Genomic DNA, 22,621 nt, shown 5'->3' with positions numbered 1-22,621 from the left:
ACATTTTATTGCATCACAAGTGGCTAGTCAATTCATGGAGCACATGTATAATTTACATGGATTATGGTAGGTAATTGTACATGACAAAGTTCATGAGTAACTTCTAGAATGCAATATTGGACTCTACACATATTAAATTGGATTCCTCTATAAACTATCATTTGTAGACTACTGGCTAGACAAAAAGGTTTAACAAGTAGTTATAGACCACCCATTTATGTCATGATCTGCAACATGCCTAGGATCGCACTTAGTTACACTTGGCTAAGTTTTCTTATAACAACTCGATCCATGCTAGTATTGGAGTTTCTCCCTTTGAAGCCTTGCATGGCTATAAAGTGCCCCTACCCATAGTTCTTTTTTATTAGAAGATTTCCCTCATGGGAAAAAAGAGCTATAGAGGATAGAAACCATTCTTCAATAGTGTAAAGTGAATCTTAGGAAAACTCAAGAGCATATGAGGATATATGTTGATGAGATGAGGCATCCTATGGAGTTCTAAGGAGAGTTGGTATTTCTGAAAGTATGCAAGTCTAGCTACTCTACTTTGAAAGATGGTTGTAGCAATAAGCTTGCTCGCAAGTTTTATGGGTGCATAGGGGACTTGTTAGCATATAGACTAGAACTACCCTTTTTTATTAATATTCACAATGTGTACCTAATAATAGCTATATTATATTATTAAGACGAGTAAGAGATTATATGATTGTGTTTTAGATTAGTATTCATACCTATCTTAAAGAGGCAATAATAAAAATATAATTTGGTATTTATTAGACTTCATCAAAAGATTTAAAGAATCTTCTAATCTTTTTATTGTAACATAAATGTAATGTCACAAATGTATATACATATGAAACTATGAAGTATAAATGTAATAGTTATACAATGTTTATTTAAAAACATAAATTATTAGAAAATATAAACTATATTGTGTTTAATACTTTGTGTTAGAATCGATTATATTGATCTATTCAATTAGATATTTGAATTAAACAACTTTTTAGCGATAGTCTAAGATAAGCTCTTGTTTGAAATCAAAATAAGCATTCTTTATGGATTTGATATTTTATATATAAAGCCTATTTTTATAAATTTTACAATGCTTGAAAATATATTTTGGGAATTTTCATGCATTTCAAATGTAACTTGATGCTAAAATGTTGAGATTTAGCATGCAAAAAGTTTTGTACTTACTTAGGACAACCATTAGAAGACTTACCATATGCTATAACCTAGTTTCTTAATTGGGGTGTGTTTATGTGTGTGTGTGTGTGTGTGTGAAATAAAAGCATGATGTATGGATTTATCTATATAACATGATATTTCGATAATGGAGGATGGCAAATAATGGCCTTTTTTATGGGATGGGTTCAACCCTATTATGTGATTATCTCTTTCTTTTGTGAATCTATTAACTTAAATAATTTCTTCTATGCTTTACCAGGCTATTTATTCACAATGTTCGAGATGCTAGGTTTATGACTCGCTTCATAATAACATCTAACAAAGCAAGTTCTATCGAAATATAATGTGAGAATTGTAAATGTAGGTAAAGTTAAAAGACTACAAAATAAGATCTTCGTATATAAAAGTGCACCATATAGAAACCAAAAAGAGGAGTGTGTTATCCCAATATTAGTTGGTATATTGAAGCGAAGTGAAAGTTTGTATTAACCACTTGGAAGCACTCTATTTAATTATTTTCAAATTGATATAAAAGTCAACCAAATGACTTGTAAATCTAGTAAGGAAGGACATTAAAAACTTTTAAAAAGTCATCTTATTGTGTTGTGTAAATGTTATTATGTCTGCATTCACAAACCAACTTGGATGAATTTGGCTAAATAAAGGAGATGTGTGAAAAGACCTTTAGCTCGTTCTATTTAACAACTAGGTTGTATCTATATTTGTTTTGTATATTCAATATCCTCGTACAATTTATATAGTATCCTAATTACTATATAATCACTAATCTTTCATATAAAAGATTATATTGTAAAAAATAAATAGTAAATGTTTAATATAAAAAAAGTATTATTACTACTTTTAACTATTAATTTATTTGTTTTTGACTTACATTTTTTAGTTGAGTAGCTCAAATCTCTTTAGCTTTTGCAGAGGAGATAAGTTAAATTTTGGTTTATGCTAGGGTTCATTGAATGGGCGCCATTTATATATTGTAACTTTTTTATAGTAAACTTAACTTTTTTAGTACTAAAGAATACGAAGGAAGTTTATCACTAGTATTTTTCTTAATCCCGTAAAGTATTCAACATATTTATTGATGTATCAATGTAGTATATCTCCTATTTTTGGGGGCTAGGGTATAATGGTTCCTTATTTTCTGTATTATAAATATATGAATCCCATATACATATTAAGAAAATTACCTGGTTTAAGGGTGGTTCATCTATTTATATTCATGGTGTGGGTCCTCCTAAAACTGGGGGAGAGCTCTAAGAAAACAAACACGAGCAATCCAAAAGGAACATGGGGATAAAATGTTCTAGTTGAAGCTACTCATCTTACCATTAAGTAATCTAGTCATTTTGGAAACGTGGGGCTGCGTCTCTCAGGCTACCCTTGGAGAGTCCACACGCGACTGGAGTATAGGATTTGAGTGTCGACGCACTCCCCACTCGATATGGAGATGGAAGAGACGTCACCACATTTTCGACAGCCTCCCCAAATAGTTAATGGGTCTTCTGGCGTAGTTTAGAATAAAGGGTAATTCCACCTCCTAACGACACACAACGTACTAATCGTCATGCTATATAGCGCATGCAAGCCACTCAGGCAGTACTGAGAGCTGTAGCTGACGGCGCGGGTCCGTCGCGTAGTTGCAGAGGCGAGGAACGACTTTTTTGCGCCTCTATCTATCGTCATCGTCTCTTCTAATGTTATCATGGCGGCCCTCCCCCCCCTTTTGACAAATGGACTCGTTATCACGTATAATTGGTGGCGTCCATACACCGGCTGATCAACTCTTGTCCCATATACAACGGCTTATCACCTCTTCCGAACTTCTCGCGATTGATGGAAGCTTCAACTCCATGCATTGTTTGGCAAAGTGGTGTCTTAGCTTATCCCAAAGCCGGTTAGATTTGAGAAATTCCTATTAGACTACAACGTCCTAGCAGGATTTTGGTTTGTAAAGTGAATGTATATATTAGTGTAAATTTATGAAAATATATGCCCAAATTTGTTGATTTGTCGGATTAAGAAGAGTCCAATAGGAATTGTATATGTTTCTCAAAAACATTTTTCCGGAACACTAATTCTATGTAATGCATAAGGACATTTTCCCACCATTAATATGGCTCACAACGAGTAATTCGAGTACACATGAGTTCTCAAAAAAGCTAGCAGCCTTTTTGAAGGACAGCAAACAAGACCCATGGCAAGACAACTTGGAGCTCTATTTCGAGGTAACCGTGCCAATTTAGCATGTCCTCACTCAAATCTATGAAAAGTTTAGAGATCGTTGGTCAAATTTGGAGCTCTACGAGTTAGTGAAGGCCTAAAACTCTTTTAATTTTTAAAAGGAGATTTTCTCTCTCTTTCCTTGCAAAGATTTTTCTCGAGCAATTCCGAATAGTAGTCTTCTATCTTCTCTCTTACTCGTTTTGCTCAAGATTTGCCTTTGCAACCTTAGGGCAAGCATCCCACTTAGGATATAGAGTACCACATCTATCCAACAACTCTAAGAAAGAGCTCTACCAGCAGCCCTAAAAATTTCAACACATTTTACACTAATCTAGCATCTCTTTGTGCTTCATCTCTAGCAAGATTCCTCATCTATGGTGCTCGCTACTACTTTCAGCAATCACCCACTACCTCTTGCTTAGGGATTTGACCTCTCTTCTTTAACCTTGGGAACTCTCTTTCTCTCAAACCCTAAATACATAGCAAATAGCCATTAATCCTTTGCTCAAGCTCTCACCCCTTTCAAGAAACCTTGAATTCTCAGTCCCAAGGTCCATCTCTAGCAAGCAAAGATTAACCATGTCCATGATGTGCGAGGACTCAAGAATTAAGAAGAATTATGGGTTGATTCTTGAAGGTTTCCATCAATGGAGCTAATCTTGGTGGATGGGCACTCAAGAGAATTGGAGGCCCTTTTTCACCAAAGCTCCATTGACCTTGAAGTGCTAGTGGCTCTATACGATCATCATGAATGGAGCTATGAACTCCATCAGAGAGGTAAGTCATTGCATCCTACCCAAAATTCACTAAGATTACTTCATCAAGAGCCCTTCATTTACTAAAATGGAAATCTTGCATTAGTTATTAGTCACTCCATTCCCTTCATTACATGGATACATTAAACAAGATCAATTACCTTATAAACCCAAAATAAATTATAAAAGGGTAAGTTGGCATCTAGTGAGTCGCTAGACTACCAAGGTAATGCCTTCCCCATCCACTTTGTTGTCTATTCCTCCATGCATTTCATGAAAAGCCTAGCTCTTCTTTTTGATTGAATGCATTCCATCTTCATTGATTTATTAAAAATGTCTCCCATGTATATTCTCGATGAGGAAAAGGTCGATGCTAGGTATGTTGGTAGGCCAAAAGAGAGGTAGCCCTCCCTTACCACTTAAGACCCCTTCCATCTTGGTTGCTTAATAAAAAATTTCTCCCATGTATATTCTAGTTGAGAAAAAGGTTGATGCTAGGTAAGGTGGTAAGCAAAGAGAGGCGGCCCTCCCTTACCATTTAAGACCTTGAAAGGGTGCACCACCCAATTCAAGGGAAACTTTTTCGACTTCCAGTAATTTGGAGATTGATACTTGTATGTGAGTGTAGCCACACATTGCAAAGTGTAATATTTCCGCACAAAATATTAAAAAAATTTGACCACTACACACCCCACACAAAAGCAATGCTAATTCATCTCCCGCAATGGAATAATGTCAGTGGCTAAGTCCTTACCCAACGTGCTTCAATAAATAGCTCACCGCATCGAGCGTAGGAGGCTCAGGCTAAAAACCCGCAAGACCACACATGAACACCCTTCACGGGAAAGGCAAATGGATAATGGCTAAAATTTTGCAAATTTTTTTATTATTAAACCCCCCCAGCCGATACATGGCAGGGGGAGAGGGAGTGTGAGAGGAGTGGTGTAAGTGGTGGAGTGCATGAGGGAGGGAGGAGGCATGTGAAGCCACGTGGGTGGCTATCTCTTCCCCCCACCCCCCCATATCCTATAAGACCTGCCCCCTCTCTAGCATGAAGGAGGGAGGAGAGTGGTGCGCAGATCGGACGCAGATAGCTCACGTGGTGAATCCAGGAAGGTCCCCAAGAACAAAGTACTCTACTTTTTAGCACAAAAACCCATGTAAAAGCAAGCACAACAAGAGGCAAGAGACAAATTGGGTTCAATCTCCCCCATGCCTTGTGTGAGCGCTTCACAAAGCATGTATTTAATGTATATTTCCAATCTTCATGCTCAATAATAGCCCAATTACAAAAATATGACAAGCTTTTAGCTTTTGAGTTTGCTTTCTACCAAAAATAGGAAAATAAAGCTAATGGACGGTGCCCATAGAGTCTGGCACGCCCAATCTCAATGTCCAAATAGAAATAACATATCCAGGCGCATAAGCGCATACAAAATAATAATAAATAATCGATGTCTCTATAGACATAACAAAATATAGGCGTGGTGCCTATCAAAATATAGTCCAAAGTCGAAAACCCGCTAGACTCCAATGCTTTCCTCCGCCACTGCTGCTATCTCTACACATCAACTGAAGCATTCACAATCGTTAGTAAAATAACACAATTAAACCGACAAAAGTGAATACCTAGCAGTCTTCAGCTACATAAATAAATCAACTGGTTAGAAATAAATCATAACCTTAATTTATTACGAGTGCGCACTCTAAACTTATAAACGTTTATTAATTTAATATGCATTTTGCGGAATCACCCGCTATGGAATCACCCATGTACACACTAAATTAATGAAACGCCCGAAAAGGACAGGCGTCCCCATCAACTTCTCGCACAAAGAATCCTCTTTGCGTATGAGCCCCGGTCATCTAAGTTTACGGAATCCACCGTGGAATATGCCTCCTGGCATCATACCCCCAGGGTGGGATAGCAATTGACCTCAATTGCTATTAGCTCAATGTGGAGCTAACAGAGTGGGGAAAGCATTTAGGTCTCTAGCGTGCATCCATTGTGCTTCCTCTACAGGATGGTTCTTAAATTTTACTAGATATCTAGAATACCTTCGACCAGTTCTAGTGGTCATATAGTCAGTGTCTATAATGGCTTCTGGTTCAAGTATTTCAGTCTCTTCTTCTAGTAAAGGTGGGTTTTCATAGACAGGGTGGATAGGTAATTGGCCTTTAAACGGTCTCAATAAACTAATATGAAATGTATTATGAATTTTCCAATGAGATGGCAATTCTAACTTGAATGCATTGTCATTAATCCTATGAATGATTCTAAATGGTCCGTAGAATCTAGGAGCTAATTTGACAACTGGATGTCTATCTACACTTTGCAGTCTACGCTTTTCTATTCTAAGCCAAACATAATCATCAACTTTGAAATTCATGGCTTGTCTTTTCTTGTTGGCTTGTTTGGTATATGATTGTTGGGCTTTAGCAATCATATCCTTGACCTCATCAAAAATAGTGTTATGCATAATAGCAATATCATCGGCACTTTGTATTCTATTAGACAAAGATGCAACAGGTGTAGATAATCTATATCCATAAATAACTTCAAAAGGTGCTTTCTTTGTAGATGTGTGCGGTGTATTGTTATATGCAAACTGTAATAAATGTAAATGAGTATCCCATGTCTGAGGTTTAGAGATAGTGTATGCACGTAAAAGATCTAGAATGGTGCTATTTGTGGCTTCTGTTTGTCCATTTGTTTCTGGATGAAATGCAGATGAGAAATCAATCTTTGTGCCTAGATTTGCAAACAGTGTAATCCAAAAATTATTACAAAATCTAGAATCTCTATCTGAAATAATCACTTTCGGCAATCCATGGTTAGTAAAAACAGTTTTCAAAAATAACTGTGCTGCTTGTGATGCTGTTAAAGTTTTCTTACATGTAATGAAATATGCTTGCTTACTAAATCTATCTACAATTGTCCAAATCATGTCATGGTTAGATTTAGTATTTGGTAAGCCAGTAATGAAATCCATAGATATATGTTCCCAAGGTTTAGATGGAATAGATAAAGGCATTAATAATCCATACTATTTACCATGATGTCTCTTTATTCTTTGACAAATCAAACATTCAGAAACAAAATTAGATATATCTGCATCCATATGCGGCCAATAAAAATCTTCAGTTAACATGCGTAATGTAGAAATGATACCTCTATGACCTTGATATGGGGGACAATGAATTTCATTCAAAACAAAAGATCGGAATGGAATAGTAACACACAGTCTCTTTTCAAAAAACATGAATCCATCATTATATGACAATGAATCAACAGGAATGAAATTATTTTGAACTAATTTTTGCCAATCAGAATGAAAAGTAATATCCTGGTGATATGTGTCTTTCATGGCAATCAAAGAATCAAAAGATATGATAGATATATTATGAATTGCAGGTCTTCTACTCAATGCATCAGCAACTACATTTTCTTTTCCAGGTTGGTATTGAATGATAGGATGGAAACTTTGAATGAATGAAGCCCATTTGATATGACGGTCAGAAATTTGGGGTTGGCTAAGTAGATGTCTAATGCTTTGCTGGTCGGTCTTTATCATGAATTCTGAATCCATTAAATAATGCTTCCATTGTTTTAATGCTTGTACAACTGCTAAGAGTTCCTTGTCATAAGTGGAATATTTAAGCTCAGAGGGTTTCAGCTTAGAACTAGAATATGCTATTGGATGGTTGTCTTGCATTAGCACGGCTCCTATTCCTGATCCGCTAGCATCGGTCACAACTAAAAAGAATGGTCTGTTAAAGTCAGGCAATTGTAGAATAGGGGCATTGGTTAATGCACGTTTGAGTAAATCAAAGGATTTCTGTTGATTTTCAGTCCATTGATAAACAATGCCTTTCTTAAGAAGTTTGGTCAATGGTAAAGCAAGTAATGAGAAATTACGTACAAACTTCCTATAGAAACTAGCAAGACCAAGGAATGAGCGTAATTCATGTACATTTTTAGGAACAGGCCAATGCAATATTGCATCAATTTTCTTAGGATCAACTTTTATTCCTTCTTTTGATACAATATGACCTAGATATTCTATTTCTGTCTTAAAGAATTCACTCTTGTCAGGATTTGCAAACAATTGATTTTCTTTCAGTAATTGAAAAACTAATGATAAATGCTTATAATTCTCTTTTTCACTTTGACTGAACACTAAAATATCATCAAAGAAAACAATCACACAATATTGATATTGTAGAAAAATACGGTTCATCATTCTACTGAAAGTGGCAGGTGCATTAGTTAATCCAAATGGCATGACTAAGAATTCGTAATGGCCAAACTCTGTCTTGAATGCAGTCTTAAATATGTCAGATCTATCTAGCCTCACCTGATGATATCCAGATTTAAGGTCAATTTTACTAAATATAGAAGATCCTTGCAGTTTGTCCATAAGGTCATCAACTCTAGGTATAGGATACCTATTCTTTACAGTGATCTTGTTTAATGCTCGGTAGTCAATACACATCCGATAAGTATTATTCTTTTTCTTGACTAAGAGCACAGGTGCACCGAATGGAGAACTGCTAGGTCGAATTAAGCCTCTATTTAGTAATTCTTCAACTTGACTCTGGATTTCTTTTTGCTCTATTTGATTGTGCCTATATGGGGCTTTGCAAGGTGGTTGTGTGCTAGGTATTAGGTCAATCTTATGGTCTTCTGGACGTGATGGAGGTAAACCTGGTGGTAGGTCTTCTGCAAAACAATCCTTAAAATATGCGAGAAATTCCTTATGCCTAGGGTGCATATGATTTTCCTTTGCGTGCAATTCATTTACCCAAATGAGATATGATTTAGTATTCTTGCGTAGTGCACATTTTGCTTGAGTATGCGAAAGTAGTGGAAACAGATGAGATGCATGCATACCAAATAATGTAATAGATTTTCCTTGAAAATTAATATTCATTGTGTGCGTAGAATAATCTATATTTGGATTATGCTGGTGTCTCCATGGCATTCCTAGAATAATGTCACTTGACTGTAATGGGACAACTAAGAAATTTCTTCTTTCAATATATGGACCAATTTGAATTTCTAAATCTTGAACTTCTTGTGTGCCATTGTACCTAGTGCCTAAAAATGCAGCTTTTATGCGATAGTGCATAGGTACAGTATGCAGTTTCAATTCCTTTACCAATTTTGCTGAAATAAAATCATGGGTACTACCGTCATCATGCAATATAGTTCTTTCTTTTCCATGCACCATACATTTCATAGTCAACAATGAATGTGAAGTAGGCATACCTGGTAAAGTGTCGGAAGTAGTAGTAGGATCATCTTCTTCTTCAGTGAAATCCGGCATATCCTCATGCTCGTCTTCGTCCATAGCTCCAAGGTAGTTGATATGTGCTGGTGGCTTCTTTGAATGACAATTTGCTGCGAGATGCCCTGGCTGGTGACACTTGTAGCATAATATGGGCTTGGCTTTGGTCACATTATTTGCAATGGCTGGGAGTCTGGGTATATTTGGATTTGCTTGTGGAATAGGCTTAGGATTTGGATTGACAGTGGATGGTAATGCAGGTGGTTTAGGCCAATTCTTACGGAAAGATGGTGATGAGAAACGACCTGGATTAAACCTTCTGAAATTGGAATTGAATTGTTTAGATCCATAATTACCGTTTGCTTGGAATGGCTGTGGTCGTCGATCTCTTCCGCGTAACTTATCTTCAGTGTCGTGAGCTAAGGAGATGGCGTCTTCAAGGGTAGCAGGCTTGAACATATTCACTTCAGCGTAGTAATGTCCAAGAAGTCCAGACATATACTTCCGCTTATGTGTCGTCTCTGGTACGTCTTCAAGCATGCGTAGCTGTAGGAGTGCATTCCAAAAACGCTCAGTATACTGGGGAATAGGCTCACGATCGCACTGTTGAAGTAAATCCCATTGCTTGATAGCCTTCTCATGAAATTGCGGTGGTAGGAAATTTTGCATGAACTTCTTCTTGAAATCTTCCCATGTAGCAGGACATTCTATGCTCTTGCAGACTACAGTCCACCAAAGTGATGCTCTGTCTATCAGATGATTAGTAACACACTTGATTTTATCTTTCTCGGGATAAGTTTCCTCATGGAAATAGTCATCAAACTGGCTAATGAATTATAAAACAGTCTTTCCTTCTCTTATGCCATTGAAAGTGCGAAACTTGAAACTTCGTTTACTTATCTTGGATTCCTTACGAATGGTTTGTGCTTCAAGAGTGGCGTCGATGGTACGGCGAATCAAATCTTCAGCTTGAGGTTCTTCTTTATCAGTGGACGCTCCTTGTAGCTTTGTCAATTGCGCTTGCAAGGCTTGCCTAGCTCTTCGCTCTTCTTCCAATTGCAGCATGATAAGATCCAGCTTTTGTTCCATGGTAGGCTCGGGTAGATCGTCTTCAGCCATAGGATCATCCATATGTGGGGTAGTCATCCTGTAAAACTCAACAAACCTTTCTCACTCAAAATCAGTTAGCGGGATGAGCGTAGCTCAAATTTGGGGTTACAAGGCTATGTATTTTTTTTTGGGTATTTTCTTCTTCAATTTTCAGAAATTCTGCAATATTTCTGTCTCCGTTTGCTGAAAGTACTTCAACGAACTTGTAGATAGGTAGAACAGCTTGCTGCGAACAACTTTCCAGTTCAGAGTTTTTGCATACGAACAAGTCTTCTATGAGTTTTAAGCACTAGTCAGTTCTGATTTAGTCTGACTTGCAGAGTTGCAGACTTAACAGACTTGCAGAGTTGTTGACTTGCTGGACTTAGACCGACTTGCAGAACTTGATTCCAAGTGACTTACTGAACTTGACTTCTGGAGCGCAGGACCCGGAGTATATCGACTTCTCTGCCCTGTGTAACTTGCAAAGTATTCTGTGACTTAAGCTTAATGAATTAAGCTTAAGCTTAATAAGCTTAGTAGATTAGGCTTATGAGAGAAGAAGAGTCGACTGAAAACGGCGTGATTCGTGGAGGACGAGAGGAGGTGTTTGATGACAACGCGGATTTTTCGGACGTCCTCAGATACCTCGTGGAGAATTTTTGTGGAGCTTCTTTAATTTCCTAAGTCTTTTAAGCTTGAAGACTAAGCTTTTTGAAGAAATAGATATGGCTTCTTACTGTTTTATCCACGACTTGTTCATGGAGATGAGGGAGTGGTCCTCCACCTGCAGAGATTGGTCCTTCGCGATCTGACAGTGGAAACAGGGGTTCTTGATCGCCAGAAGTCTGCCTGTATCGACGGTTCGCGACGAGATTGACTGTAGAGGCCGTTTGTTCCTGGAGCTCCGCCTTCGCCCGAGATTGGTAGCGATTGGAAGCTCTTGATCTCTGCTCCGCTCTGATACCACTGGTGCGCAGATTGGACGCAGATAGCTCACGTGGTGAATCCAGGAAGGTCCCCAAGAACAAAGTACTCTACTTTTTAGCACAAAAACCCATGTAAAAGCAAGCATGACAAGAGGCAAGAGACAAATTGGGTTCAATCTCCCCCATGCCTTGTGTGAGCACTTCACAAAGCATGTATTTAATGTATATTTCCAATCTTCATGCTCAATAATAGCCCAATTACAAAAATATGACAAGCTTTTAGCTTTTGAGTTTGCTTTCTACCAAAAATAGGAAAATAAAGCTAATGGACGGTGCCCATAGAGTCTGGCACGCCCAATCTCAATGTCCAAATAGAAATAACATATCCAGGCGCATAAGCGCATACAAAATAATAATAAATAATCGATGTCTCTATAGACATAACAAAATATAGGCGTGGTGCCTATCAAAATATAGTCCAAAGTCGAAAACCCGCTAGACTCCAATGCTTTCCTCCGCCACTGCTGCTATCTCTACACATCAACTGAAGCATTCACAATCGTTAGTAAAATAACACAATTAAACCGACAAAAGTGAATACCTAGCAGTCTTCAGCTACATAAATAAATCAACTGGTTAGAAATAAATCATAACCTTAATTTATTACGAGTGCGCACTCTAAACTCATAAACGTTTATTAATTTAATATGCATTTTGCGGAATCACCCGCTATGGAATCACCCATGTACACACTAAATTAATGAAACGCCCGAAAAGGACAGGCGTCCCCATCAACTTCTCGCACAAAGAATCCTCTTTGCGTATGAGCCCCGATCATCTAAGTTTACGGAATCCACCGTAAAACCTCACGGAATCCACCGTGGAATATGCCTCCTGGCATCAGAGAGAGAAGATTGTGGAGCCCCTATATCTGCCGCCCGTGTTGTGTTGGCCGCTATCCCCAAGAACGCCGCCTCTTGCCGCTCTGCGCCACGCTGCGCCACCCAACGGCCACCATCATCATCATACTCCTCCTCGTTGTCATCCCCCTGCCCATCATCCCTTTCCAATCATTCCCCCTCCCCCCCCTCCACATCATTCTGTTAAGAAACAGAAGTTTCTTGGAAGCTTCTTAAAAAACAAGGCTTCCATAAGCCTTATACACACAGTTTTTCCTGGGATTTTATAACCACACCTTGTAAAGATAATTTTTGCGCAAGGGAGGGAGTAGGCAGATTTTGAGGCTGAATTCTCAAAGCCTGGAGGGAGTTCATAGATTGGATAAAGGCAAGGACGAGTTTGCGGAGTCAAGAGTATACATCATCAATGGCCCCCAAACAAAAGACACAAGGTGCACACGTAGGAGCCTCCAACCCAAGTCTACGCATGGTCATCACTGCGAGTCCTCATGCCGAGGTTCCAATTGTATTTCTTGCATAGAAGGGATGCGTTAAGCACGATGGTTTTTAGAAAAATTTAAATGCATTTATCCATTTGTTTTACAAGCTTAGTGCATGTCATGCCCTTGAAGAATGTTTGCACTTCCAAGTTGCAATCTTCTTGAATGAATAATGCATAAATTAGAAGAGGGATCGTGTTAAGAAGGATAGAACTTGTCGCATGTTGTACTTATGATTTCAATCCATGGACGTGATTTTCATAAAGGTTAATCTTAGATGCCATTGAATATTGTCCAAAGAATTGCATTGCATGAAAAGGAAACCATGAACTTACCTATTGCATGCGAGGATGCTTGCATTTTACGTCCAATTAAATGCTGTAGGACGGATTAAGTCAATAAATAGTCCTATGACATTCACTCATGCATGAACTTCTTTATGGAAGTTGTTTTAGAAAAAGATGCATTTCATATTAAATCATGAATTCAATGCATTGGAAAAAGGGTTTATAGGTATAGTTCTTGTTAAAACTCAACGTAGGCTTCTATACGAGTTAGTCCTAAATTGGCAAACATTCGTTGCATCATTATAGTTTTACCGCAAGGGAAAAGAAATGATCATTGAAATCTTTTAGCTGCATAGAAGGAAAAGTCTATGAATCGCATATTTGCATGGAATGTTATGTTTTGCAATTATTTATATATCTTAGGAAAAGGATTTGCATCTCTTTTAAGGAAAGATCACTTCTTGTCACAAGACAACGATTAGGTAATTCGCTTGTAATGGCATAACCCTTGGGATGCCAAGTCAAGACTTCCAATTCCCACCAAGGATCCTACCCACATTCATGCAATATTAGGGTTAATTGGAGGCCCATACAATAACGATCTAGGGTTTTTACCCTAGGGCAAATTGGCCTAATACTAGACTTCCAATTGAGTTTAGAAATCCTAGGGCCAAACGTTGTCGGCCTAGTAAGGTTAGGGTTGGGTTGGGTCAAGAGGACTCCCAAACCCTACATCTTGACCAAGGTATCCTTGACCAAGTAATACCATGCGATGGGAGAAACAATCCCACGAGTTAGGTGCGACACTTGTCTCATGCAACAAGTTGCAACGTCTCATGGATTTGTGTTTAAGTCACAAGATAGATTTGCGACTCTTTAGAACAAGGGTTGGTAGGATCTAAGTATAAGTTAATTTGCAAGAGGATGAGTAGTCATCCTGATACATCACCCTTCTTTGAGGATGAGTTGCCAAGTTAGGGTAACTATGAATTGCCTAGTAAGTCATTGACAAATCAAGTTAGAATGACAAGGTTGCTCTGATTTAATGTCTTAGTTTAAGGAACCTAAGGTGTTTGTTACTTGAGTTAACAGGGTATAAACCCTAACCCAAGGATAAAAGGGTAAACAAACAACAAAACCCTTGGGATCTTTCCTAGTTGCAATTGATTCCAGATGGAATGTTGGATGCATTCAGAGAGAAGGATTCACACCTTAGTAGTTGGCCAAACAAACGACCACTGGATTGATTGTGTTTGTATAGTTAGGAGCACTGTTTGTATTGCTTTGCTCAAGGAACTAAAGATGGAAAAATAATTAATGCTTCAGGTTGAAGGACTAGAGGGAGAGGTAGCATCAGTTACCCCCGATTGTCTGCTTGACCCTATCCAAGGGGGTTGTTAGCCGCGCTGGGTATGTGGACCGAACTCGCCGCGAGAGGTCTCTCCATGGGTGCTACTTGGAGTAGGAGGACGCTTGGGTGCTAGGGGGGGCTCTGGCTGTAAATCCCTTGCCTCCGGGTCCTGCACAAGAGGCGAATGTGACTTGGGATTGGATCTCGAGGCCCGCATACTAGTCTACGAGCAAAAACTTGGATTAGTAATTATCCCTGAGGATTGTTGAATTGCCTTCGGGTGGATTATGAATTTCCTTCAAGCGGATTATGGATTAGCCTTAGGGCTAGATTATATAATGTATTCCAAAGATAAATAAGATCAATTGTTGAAAAGAAACTTGTTTGACATTGTTTTCTTGTCAGTGCTTAAGTTACGTAAAGGAACCACTAGTGACTAAATGGGCTAATTAAGGAAGCTATTTTTGCTTGTCAAACTAAATGTGGTAGGTAATTAGATAACTAAAGCAACCCTGGGGAAAGTGCAGTGGATGTGACCATGGGTCTGTCCTATGGATGGGTGGTCCCGGTTGGTCGGGAACTTTTCTCAAAGGAATTTGACAGTAAGAATCAATGACCTAGAATCTAGGATACTAGAGTCCCAATTTATGTTGTTTTAAGGGAACGGAATGGGACTATGCCTTACGGGCAGAGAGGTCAAGCTTTGCATCCCTCTCGTTTCCCATTCTCCTTGAATCAAGTGTAGCATGGATCCGGTTCGACCATGACATTTCTACGTAAAGTAGTTCGACCACTAGGAATTTGACCACTAGGAGAACCCTGATTTAGGTCGGTCCTAAGTGGAAACGGCCGGAATGCTTCTGCTTCGTGGTAGACTTGGGGAAACCTAGATGGCAAACCTCGTGACATTCCATGGGAGTGCCGGGCAATGCTTTCTAGACTATCTTCATGATGGGCTACTAAGACGTGTCCTACGAGTAAACAGGTGGACACGTTACAGTTGGTATCAGAGTGAACCAATGAGAAATTAATATTTACAAGAAAACTGAATGAGGAGAAATAGAGAAAATGTTGCTGTTAAGAACATTTCCTTACTTACTTATTGATGCTGATCTATAGAGTCGCGAAGCATGGAACAATTTCTTGGTGTTCCAGGCTATGTTTATGACTGCGATGCGTGCTTCAAATTATCGATGGAGGCTCGATATGATGAATATCCTAGATTGCATCTACAATCCTTCACCCCTGTACGTGGAATGGAGATGGACAGGTGATTCAAGAATTTATTACACAGCTGCCCACCAACTTGCGTACCTTCGAACCAACTTAATGGTGCGCAGATCGGACATTGTATGCTCGCGTAGTGAATGCCGCAAGGTCCCCAAGAACAATGAACTCTACTTTTTGCACAAGTTACAAGGTAGAAAGCATGAACGACAAGAGCAAGAGACCAATTGGGTGCAGTCTCCCCCCATGCCTTATGTGAGCGCTTCACAAAGCATGTATTTTATGTATATTTCCATCTTCATGCTCAATAATAGCCCAATTTACAAAAATATATCAAGCTTTTAGCTTTTGAGTTTGCTTTTACAAAAATAGGAATAAAGCTAATGGACAGTGCCCAAAGAGTCTGGCATGCCCAATACAATGTCCAAATAGAAATAACATAACCGTGCACATGGACGCATACAAAATAATAATAAATAATCGATGCCTCAATAGACATGACAAAATATAGGCGTGGCGCCTATCAAAATATAATCCATAGATCGAATACTCACTATCCACCAATGCTTTCCTCCGCCACTGCTGCTATCTCTACACATCAACTAAAGCATTCACAATCGTTAGTAAAATAATACAATTAAACCGACAAAAGTGAATACCTAGCAGTCTTTAGCTACATAAATAAATCAACTGGTTAGAAATAAATCCTAACCTTAATTTATTACGAGTACGCACTCTAAACTCATAAACGTTTATTAATTTAATATGCATTTTGCGGAATCACCCGCTATGGAATCACCCATGTATACACTAAATTAATAAAACGCCCGAAAAGGACAGGCATCCCCATCAACTTCTCGCACAAAGAATCCAATTTATGTATGAGCCCCGATCATCAAAGTTTACATAATCCACCGTAAAACCTCACGGAATCCACCGTGGCACGAAATCCACCGTGGAATATGCCTCTTGGCATCATACCCCCGGGGTGGGATAGCAATTGACCTCAATTGCTATTAGCTCAATGTGGAGCTAACAGAGTGGGGAAAGCATTTAAGTCTCTAGCGTGCATCCATTGTGCTTCCTCTACAGGATGGTTCTTAAATTTAACTAGATATCTAGAATACCTTCGGCCATATCTAGTAGTCATAAAGTCAGTAACTATGATAGCTTCTGGTTCAAGTATTTCAGTCTCTTCCTCTAATAAAGGTGGGTTTTCATAAACAAGGTATACAGGTAATTGGCCTCTAAATGGTCTCAATAAACTAATGTGAAATGTGTTGTGAACTTTCCAATGAGGTGGTAATCACTACAAGGGATCGGGCTCATACCCGCGCTCCTAGCCGCACAAAATGACTTGGGAAAAAAAGTGTCGGGCCCGTGTAATAGCGCGTGTATCATCGCGGCCAGAGACATGCGTGTAAAAGCGCGTGTACAGTGACAGTCAGTCGCGCGAATACACGACCCCATACACGCGTTCTGCGCAGTTTTGCTGCAAATTTACACGCGAATCTAACAGACTATCCGCGCAAATATACGCGATTTTGACAGATGACACGCGCTTATACACGCGATTACGGAGGGAAAAAAAAATCCAGAGAGTGCTTTTGGGTGCCTGGATGCTGTTCCAGCATCCAGCCACCCAAAGGCACTCTCTGGATTTTTTTTTGGTGCATTGCACCATAAAAAAAGAGCGATTTAGATTTCAAGACACGAATCAAGACTCACTCTCTATGAATACACGATTCAATATTACTATCTAAAACTTAATACACGACTCAAGACTCACGATTCAATACATTGTCAATACATGATACATTTGTGTACAAGGGAGTCCATATGTCAAAATAGCCCATGGCTTTAATTAGGAACAAATATATACAAAGTCAAATAGGGAGCTAGGTGCAAAAAAGCCCATGGCTTCAGTTACAAAAATTTTTTGTACAACCACATCCTACAGTATTCTGAAAGCTAATCAGAGGATGATGAGGACCCTGTGCTCTCTCCATGATCAGAGGAGCTCGCATCGGTATATTCCGATGAGTGGTGCTCGCCTCCACCAGGAGCAGTGGCACGAACATCAGCAGTGGCGGCTGGATCATCAGGGGCAGGAGCATCAGCAGCTTGTGCCTGTTCAAGAAATATACCGTATGTAAGTATACATATATATGCAATTAAATAAACCGAAATCATTCATTTAGAGTTTTCAAGTACCTGTCGACCGTATGGTCTCATGGCCGCATCAAACTGCGCATCCGTAATACGTCCCTCGTTTCTGAAGATGGCCCACGTGTCACGTCTGCTATTGCGGCGAGCATACCCAGTCTCGTGGGCTGTGGGCCTCCTCCCCATAACCCGTCGCTGTAACATAATCAAGATAGTTTGTAAGATCAAAACAATCATAGAATCAATGAATTTGGCAAACAATCAAATAAAGAGGCAAGTTACTTACGAACTCTGCCTCCCACGACTCGACGCTGCCAGATCCGAAATGCGACGATCCAATGGTCTCCATCTGGATCCGTCGTGCCTCCACATGCTGCCTGCTCTTCACGCCTCCCTCTGCGCGCTTCTTTGCCTCCTTCCACTCGCGTTTGTGGGCAGTGGCAGGTTTCTCACAAGGATAGCCACCCGCAGCTACATTCACCCCATCATCGTACGCGAGTTTCTTAAGGTGAGATCTTTTATTACTTAAGATCTCCCTTATTCGCGTCCTTCCCCATACATCCGAGAATGTCGCTCGTGGGGGATTGGGGTACCGACTATGTACACTATCTAGGACCTCCCTAACTAACCGGCTATCCTGATCTTTAAATTTTACAAAACAGTTTCTATACATGTTTGAAACTACCCCCCGCATATACAAACAGTTTATGGATGGAGCAATGCAAGTCTTGATGCATTATTGAAGTAAGCATTGTAACTTGCAAATTTGAGTTAGTGGTTTTTGGTTTACAGTATAGGGTTTAGGGTTATGGGCTAATTGATGATATTGGATGCAGGCTATTATCAAACATGCTTCCAAAGGGGAATAGACTACCCACCTCAAGAGACAAAGCGAGGCGCTATGTGACATCTCTTGGAGGATTGGATTATGATCGCATACATGCATGCGTCAATGATTGCATTCTCTTTCATGGGACGCATAAGGAGGCTCGACAGTGTCCCACTTGTGGTGAAGCAAGGTATAGAACAGATGTGAAGAGTTTTGATGTACCTCGTAAAGTCTTGCGACACTTTCCTATAATTCCTCGCATCAAACACATGTTCAAGTGCAAATCCATAGCAGAGCTTATGTCATGGCATTCCTCGCATCGATCGGATGATGGCATGTGGAGAATTCCTGCAGACACTCCTGCTTGGAAGCATATTGAAGATGAGTGGCTCAGCTTTAAAACAGAGCCCAGAAACTTGAGACTTGGCCTAGGTATGGATGGAGTGAATCCGTTTGGTTTCAAGAGCACCGCATACAGCGTGTGGCCGGTTGTGTTGGTGAATTACAACCTTCCACCATCAATGGCGATCAAGAAGGGACATCTTATGTTATCCCTTCTGATTCCAGGGAAACATAAAGTCAAGCATATGGATGTTTATCTTGAACCGTTGATTGATGAGTTGGAGGAACTATGGAGAGGTGTTGCGGTAGTGGACATTAGTAGGCCTCCCTCCTCTCGACACTTCGACTTAAAAGCAGTGTTGATGTGGACAATGCATGACTTTCCAGGATACAGCGATTGTTCTGGTAAGAATTCTAACTACCTCCCGACTCTAATACTACTAGCTATATCAATTATAACTATTGACTTTATTATTCTAACTTTTTTTTTATTTTGACAGGTTTGAGGACATCGGGTAAACATGCATGTCCTATATGTGGCCCTTCATTGGTACATGAGTATGCTGATGGTTTGTGTAAGACCATATTCGATAATCATCATCGATTTCTCCCATCAGATCACCCTAAATATGCTCCTATTAAGAGGAACATTAATCCACAGACACTTCGTGCAAAAGATTGGAAGCGTATTTGGGAGTCTTCAAATGTTCTTCCTCCAGATGGCATGAACAGGTACATCTCCATTGTTTTCAATCTTGTTTTGTGTAGTCTCTAAAGTTGGAATAAAGATGACAGTCTGCAATCCCTTGTGTAGGTACTCCATTTTTTTCCGGCTACCATATTGGACCCATCTCAAGATCAACCATCTTCTTGATCCCATGCACATCTTCAAGAATGTGGGATCTAGTATTTGGGAACATGTTATTGGTAAAAGAGACAATGTTAGCGTACGGGAGGACTTGCAGGTCGCAGGACGTATGCGTCAAGCTTGGCCACGAGAGGAGGGTGGGCACGTTCATCTTCCGCCTGCTCCCTGGATTATATCAAAGAAGGAGGAGAAGCAGGTAAAGCAAGCCATCACCACTTTGCGTACTCCCACTGGATGCATGAGATTGTTGAAGGGAGCGTTTACAACCATTAAGAAAAGAGGGGTTGAGCAACTACATGGGTTGAAGTCCCACGATTGGCACAAGATGCTCCAAGTAAGTGTTTTCCAATTATTGTAGGTTGAAATTAAATTTTGTAATGCCCTAACCCAAATATACATGTGCTCTTATGTGCGCAGTTCATACTACCTACTAGCATCGACCATTGTGCAGACAGGAGTTTGAAAAGATGTATTTATAAGATGGGCGAGCTTGTGAGGTATGTAAATCCCATGTAAGATCACCCTTCATTATACCTTGCAAAATGAATGTGCATGAGGTATAACGTACTGTGCATTTATTTTTCAGATATGTTAGTTCCAAAGCAATTGATCCAGCCACATTGGATGATGCGCGTGTTATGGCAGTGGAGGTGGTTTGTATGGTAGAGGAGACTTTTCCGCGAACCATTCTCACAAGTCAACTACATCTCATTGTGCATTTAGTGGATGAAATTGCTTTATGTGGCAATGTGCATGCCCGTTGGATGTTCTTCCTAGAGCGCTTCATGAAGACCTTAAAAGACTTTGTGAGGCAAAGTGCAAGGCCCGAAGGAAGCATGGCTGAGGGTTGGTTGATACAAGAGTCTCTTGTATATATATCAGAATTTCTTGATCAGGTGGATAGCTCTTCGCCGCGACTATGGAGCAATGAAGAGGACTTGAGGATGACGTCTATTGTGCCTCAAGGAAAAGGACAGAGCAAAGTAATTGAGAGAACATTGATTGATGATCTTAATTTCACTTGCATCCTTAATAGTGATGTGATGAGCAGATGGGTTACAAGATACGAGGATGCAAAGACAAAAAGGCAAGCAGACAGAGCTCTCTTTCGGAGGCAACATGGCTCTCGTAAGGCGTACCCTAAGCATCTAGCAACACTTCCGAATGATATTCATGTTGATTGGTTGCATGAGGAAATGGAGAGAGCAGAGAGAGATGAGGGGCTGCATATCACGGCGGAAGAATGGGAGTATGCACGAGGATGCATGTTAAAGGTACATAGAACAAATGTAAATTTGCATTCTTTGTAAGTGATTGGCTTTTCATATTTATTCACATTAATTGCTTACATAGATATTGCTTATATTTTGGTCCAGTGCACTATGTTCAATGCTATATGGTGTGAAGGCAAGCATTTTCGAACACAAAGAATAGATGAAAAGAGGAATACACAAGATTGCGGTGTCATTAGTAGCTTTGAGGGAGCCAATGGAAAAATGGATGATTATTGTGGCACAATCCAAGACATATACAGACTTGACTTTCGCCGCTTCTTTGTGTATGTTTTGGATGTCAAATGGCAAATGAACGTGGTGGAAAAAGGGCCTAACGCAACGATAAAATGCCATGCAAGTGGCTATGTAACTATTGACTCTACAAAGTTTTGGCAAACAAAGAAAGATAGGCTCGTATTGCCACAACAATGTGAGCAGGTATGCATTTTTTTACAAATGTGTTTCATGTACATATATATCTAAGCTCGCGCACCCCTTGACTTTTGATATGCTAATTAATTAATGAATTATGTGTATTTGAGCAGGTTATCTATCTGCCAATGGTGCATGACAGTAAATGGTGGTATGTCATCCCTATTGCACCACGTTCCAAAGTAATGTATAATACATTCACTGATATGGAGCATATGGACGATGTGGCAAGCCACAAAGAAGATGATGTCGAACATGCCAATGTAGATGATCATGATAATGAGGATGAGCGTGCCATTTCTCATGATCATGAGGATGACCCTTCCATTGAGGATGATGGTGATGATGATGAGAATGATCAAGGCATCGGTACCATTATCAATGGGCAAAATAGCGATAGTAGAATAAATTTAATCGTAGCCTTACAAATTGATCAAATGGATATTGATGTTGATCGTTTGGCAAGGATGGATCTTATTGAAGATGAGATCGAACCCTAACCAATCCATCACTGTATTGTTCCAAATTCATGACATTTCTATTGTATACTTTGTCTTTCAATAACCATATGAAGATATATTTTTCAATATATTACGTTGTTGTAAGTGCATGTAGTGGGATTTTGTAATGGTTTGTAAACACTGCAATGCACAATGACATTTTTAAAACTTAATGGTTTTCTGTTTTGAAAAGAAATGGATTTCTGTAGTTAGGCTCTGTGTCGCGTGTAACAGAGCGTGTATTATGACAGACTTAACGCGCAAATACACGCGCCCTCACATGCAATTATACACGCGCCTGATACTGCTGTAACTATACACGACCATACACGCGCTCGTAACTTGGCGCATATACACGCGCTGTTACATGCATGTATACACGCGCCTGATATTGCTGTAAGTATAAACGACCATACACGCGCCCGTAACTTTTCGCGTGTAATGGACGCGTGT

At 39.6% G+C, this 22,621-nt stretch overlaps 2 protein-coding genes across 2 annotated transcripts; both read left to right on the top strand.

The window, feature by feature from the left end:
- Positions 1 to 19,273: 19,273 nt before the first annotated feature.
- On the top strand, positions 19,274 to 19,869 carry LOC148021158 (uncharacterized). Its single transcript, XM_087698215.1, has 2 exons — positions 19,274 to 19,499; positions 19,595 to 19,869. The coding sequence occupies exons 1-2, from the start codon at positions 19,274 to 19,276 to the stop codon at positions 19,867 to 19,869; spliced, it is 501 nt and encodes a 166-aa protein (XP_087554341.1).
- A 1,475-nt stretch (positions 19,870 to 21,344) lies between these two features.
- LOC148021157 (uncharacterized) lies at positions 21,345 to 22,168 on the top strand. The gene is made up of 2 exons (XM_087698103.1): positions 21,345 to 21,674; positions 21,782 to 22,168. The coding sequence occupies exons 1-2, from the start codon at positions 21,345 to 21,347 to the stop codon at positions 22,166 to 22,168; spliced, it is 717 nt and encodes a 238-aa protein (XP_087554229.1).
- The last annotated feature ends 453 nt before the right edge of the window (positions 22,169 to 22,621 follow it).

The sequence above is a fragment of the Lygodium microphyllum genome, chromosome 18 (assembly GCF_053477565.2).
Source record: "Lygodium microphyllum isolate KBCC chromosome 18, Lygodium_microphyllum_v1.1.10, whole genome shotgun sequence".
Lineage (NCBI taxonomy): Eukaryota > Viridiplantae > Streptophyta > Polypodiopsida > Schizaeales > Lygodiaceae > Lygodium > Lygodium microphyllum.
This window is presented reverse-complemented; position numbering and strand designations above follow the sequence as displayed.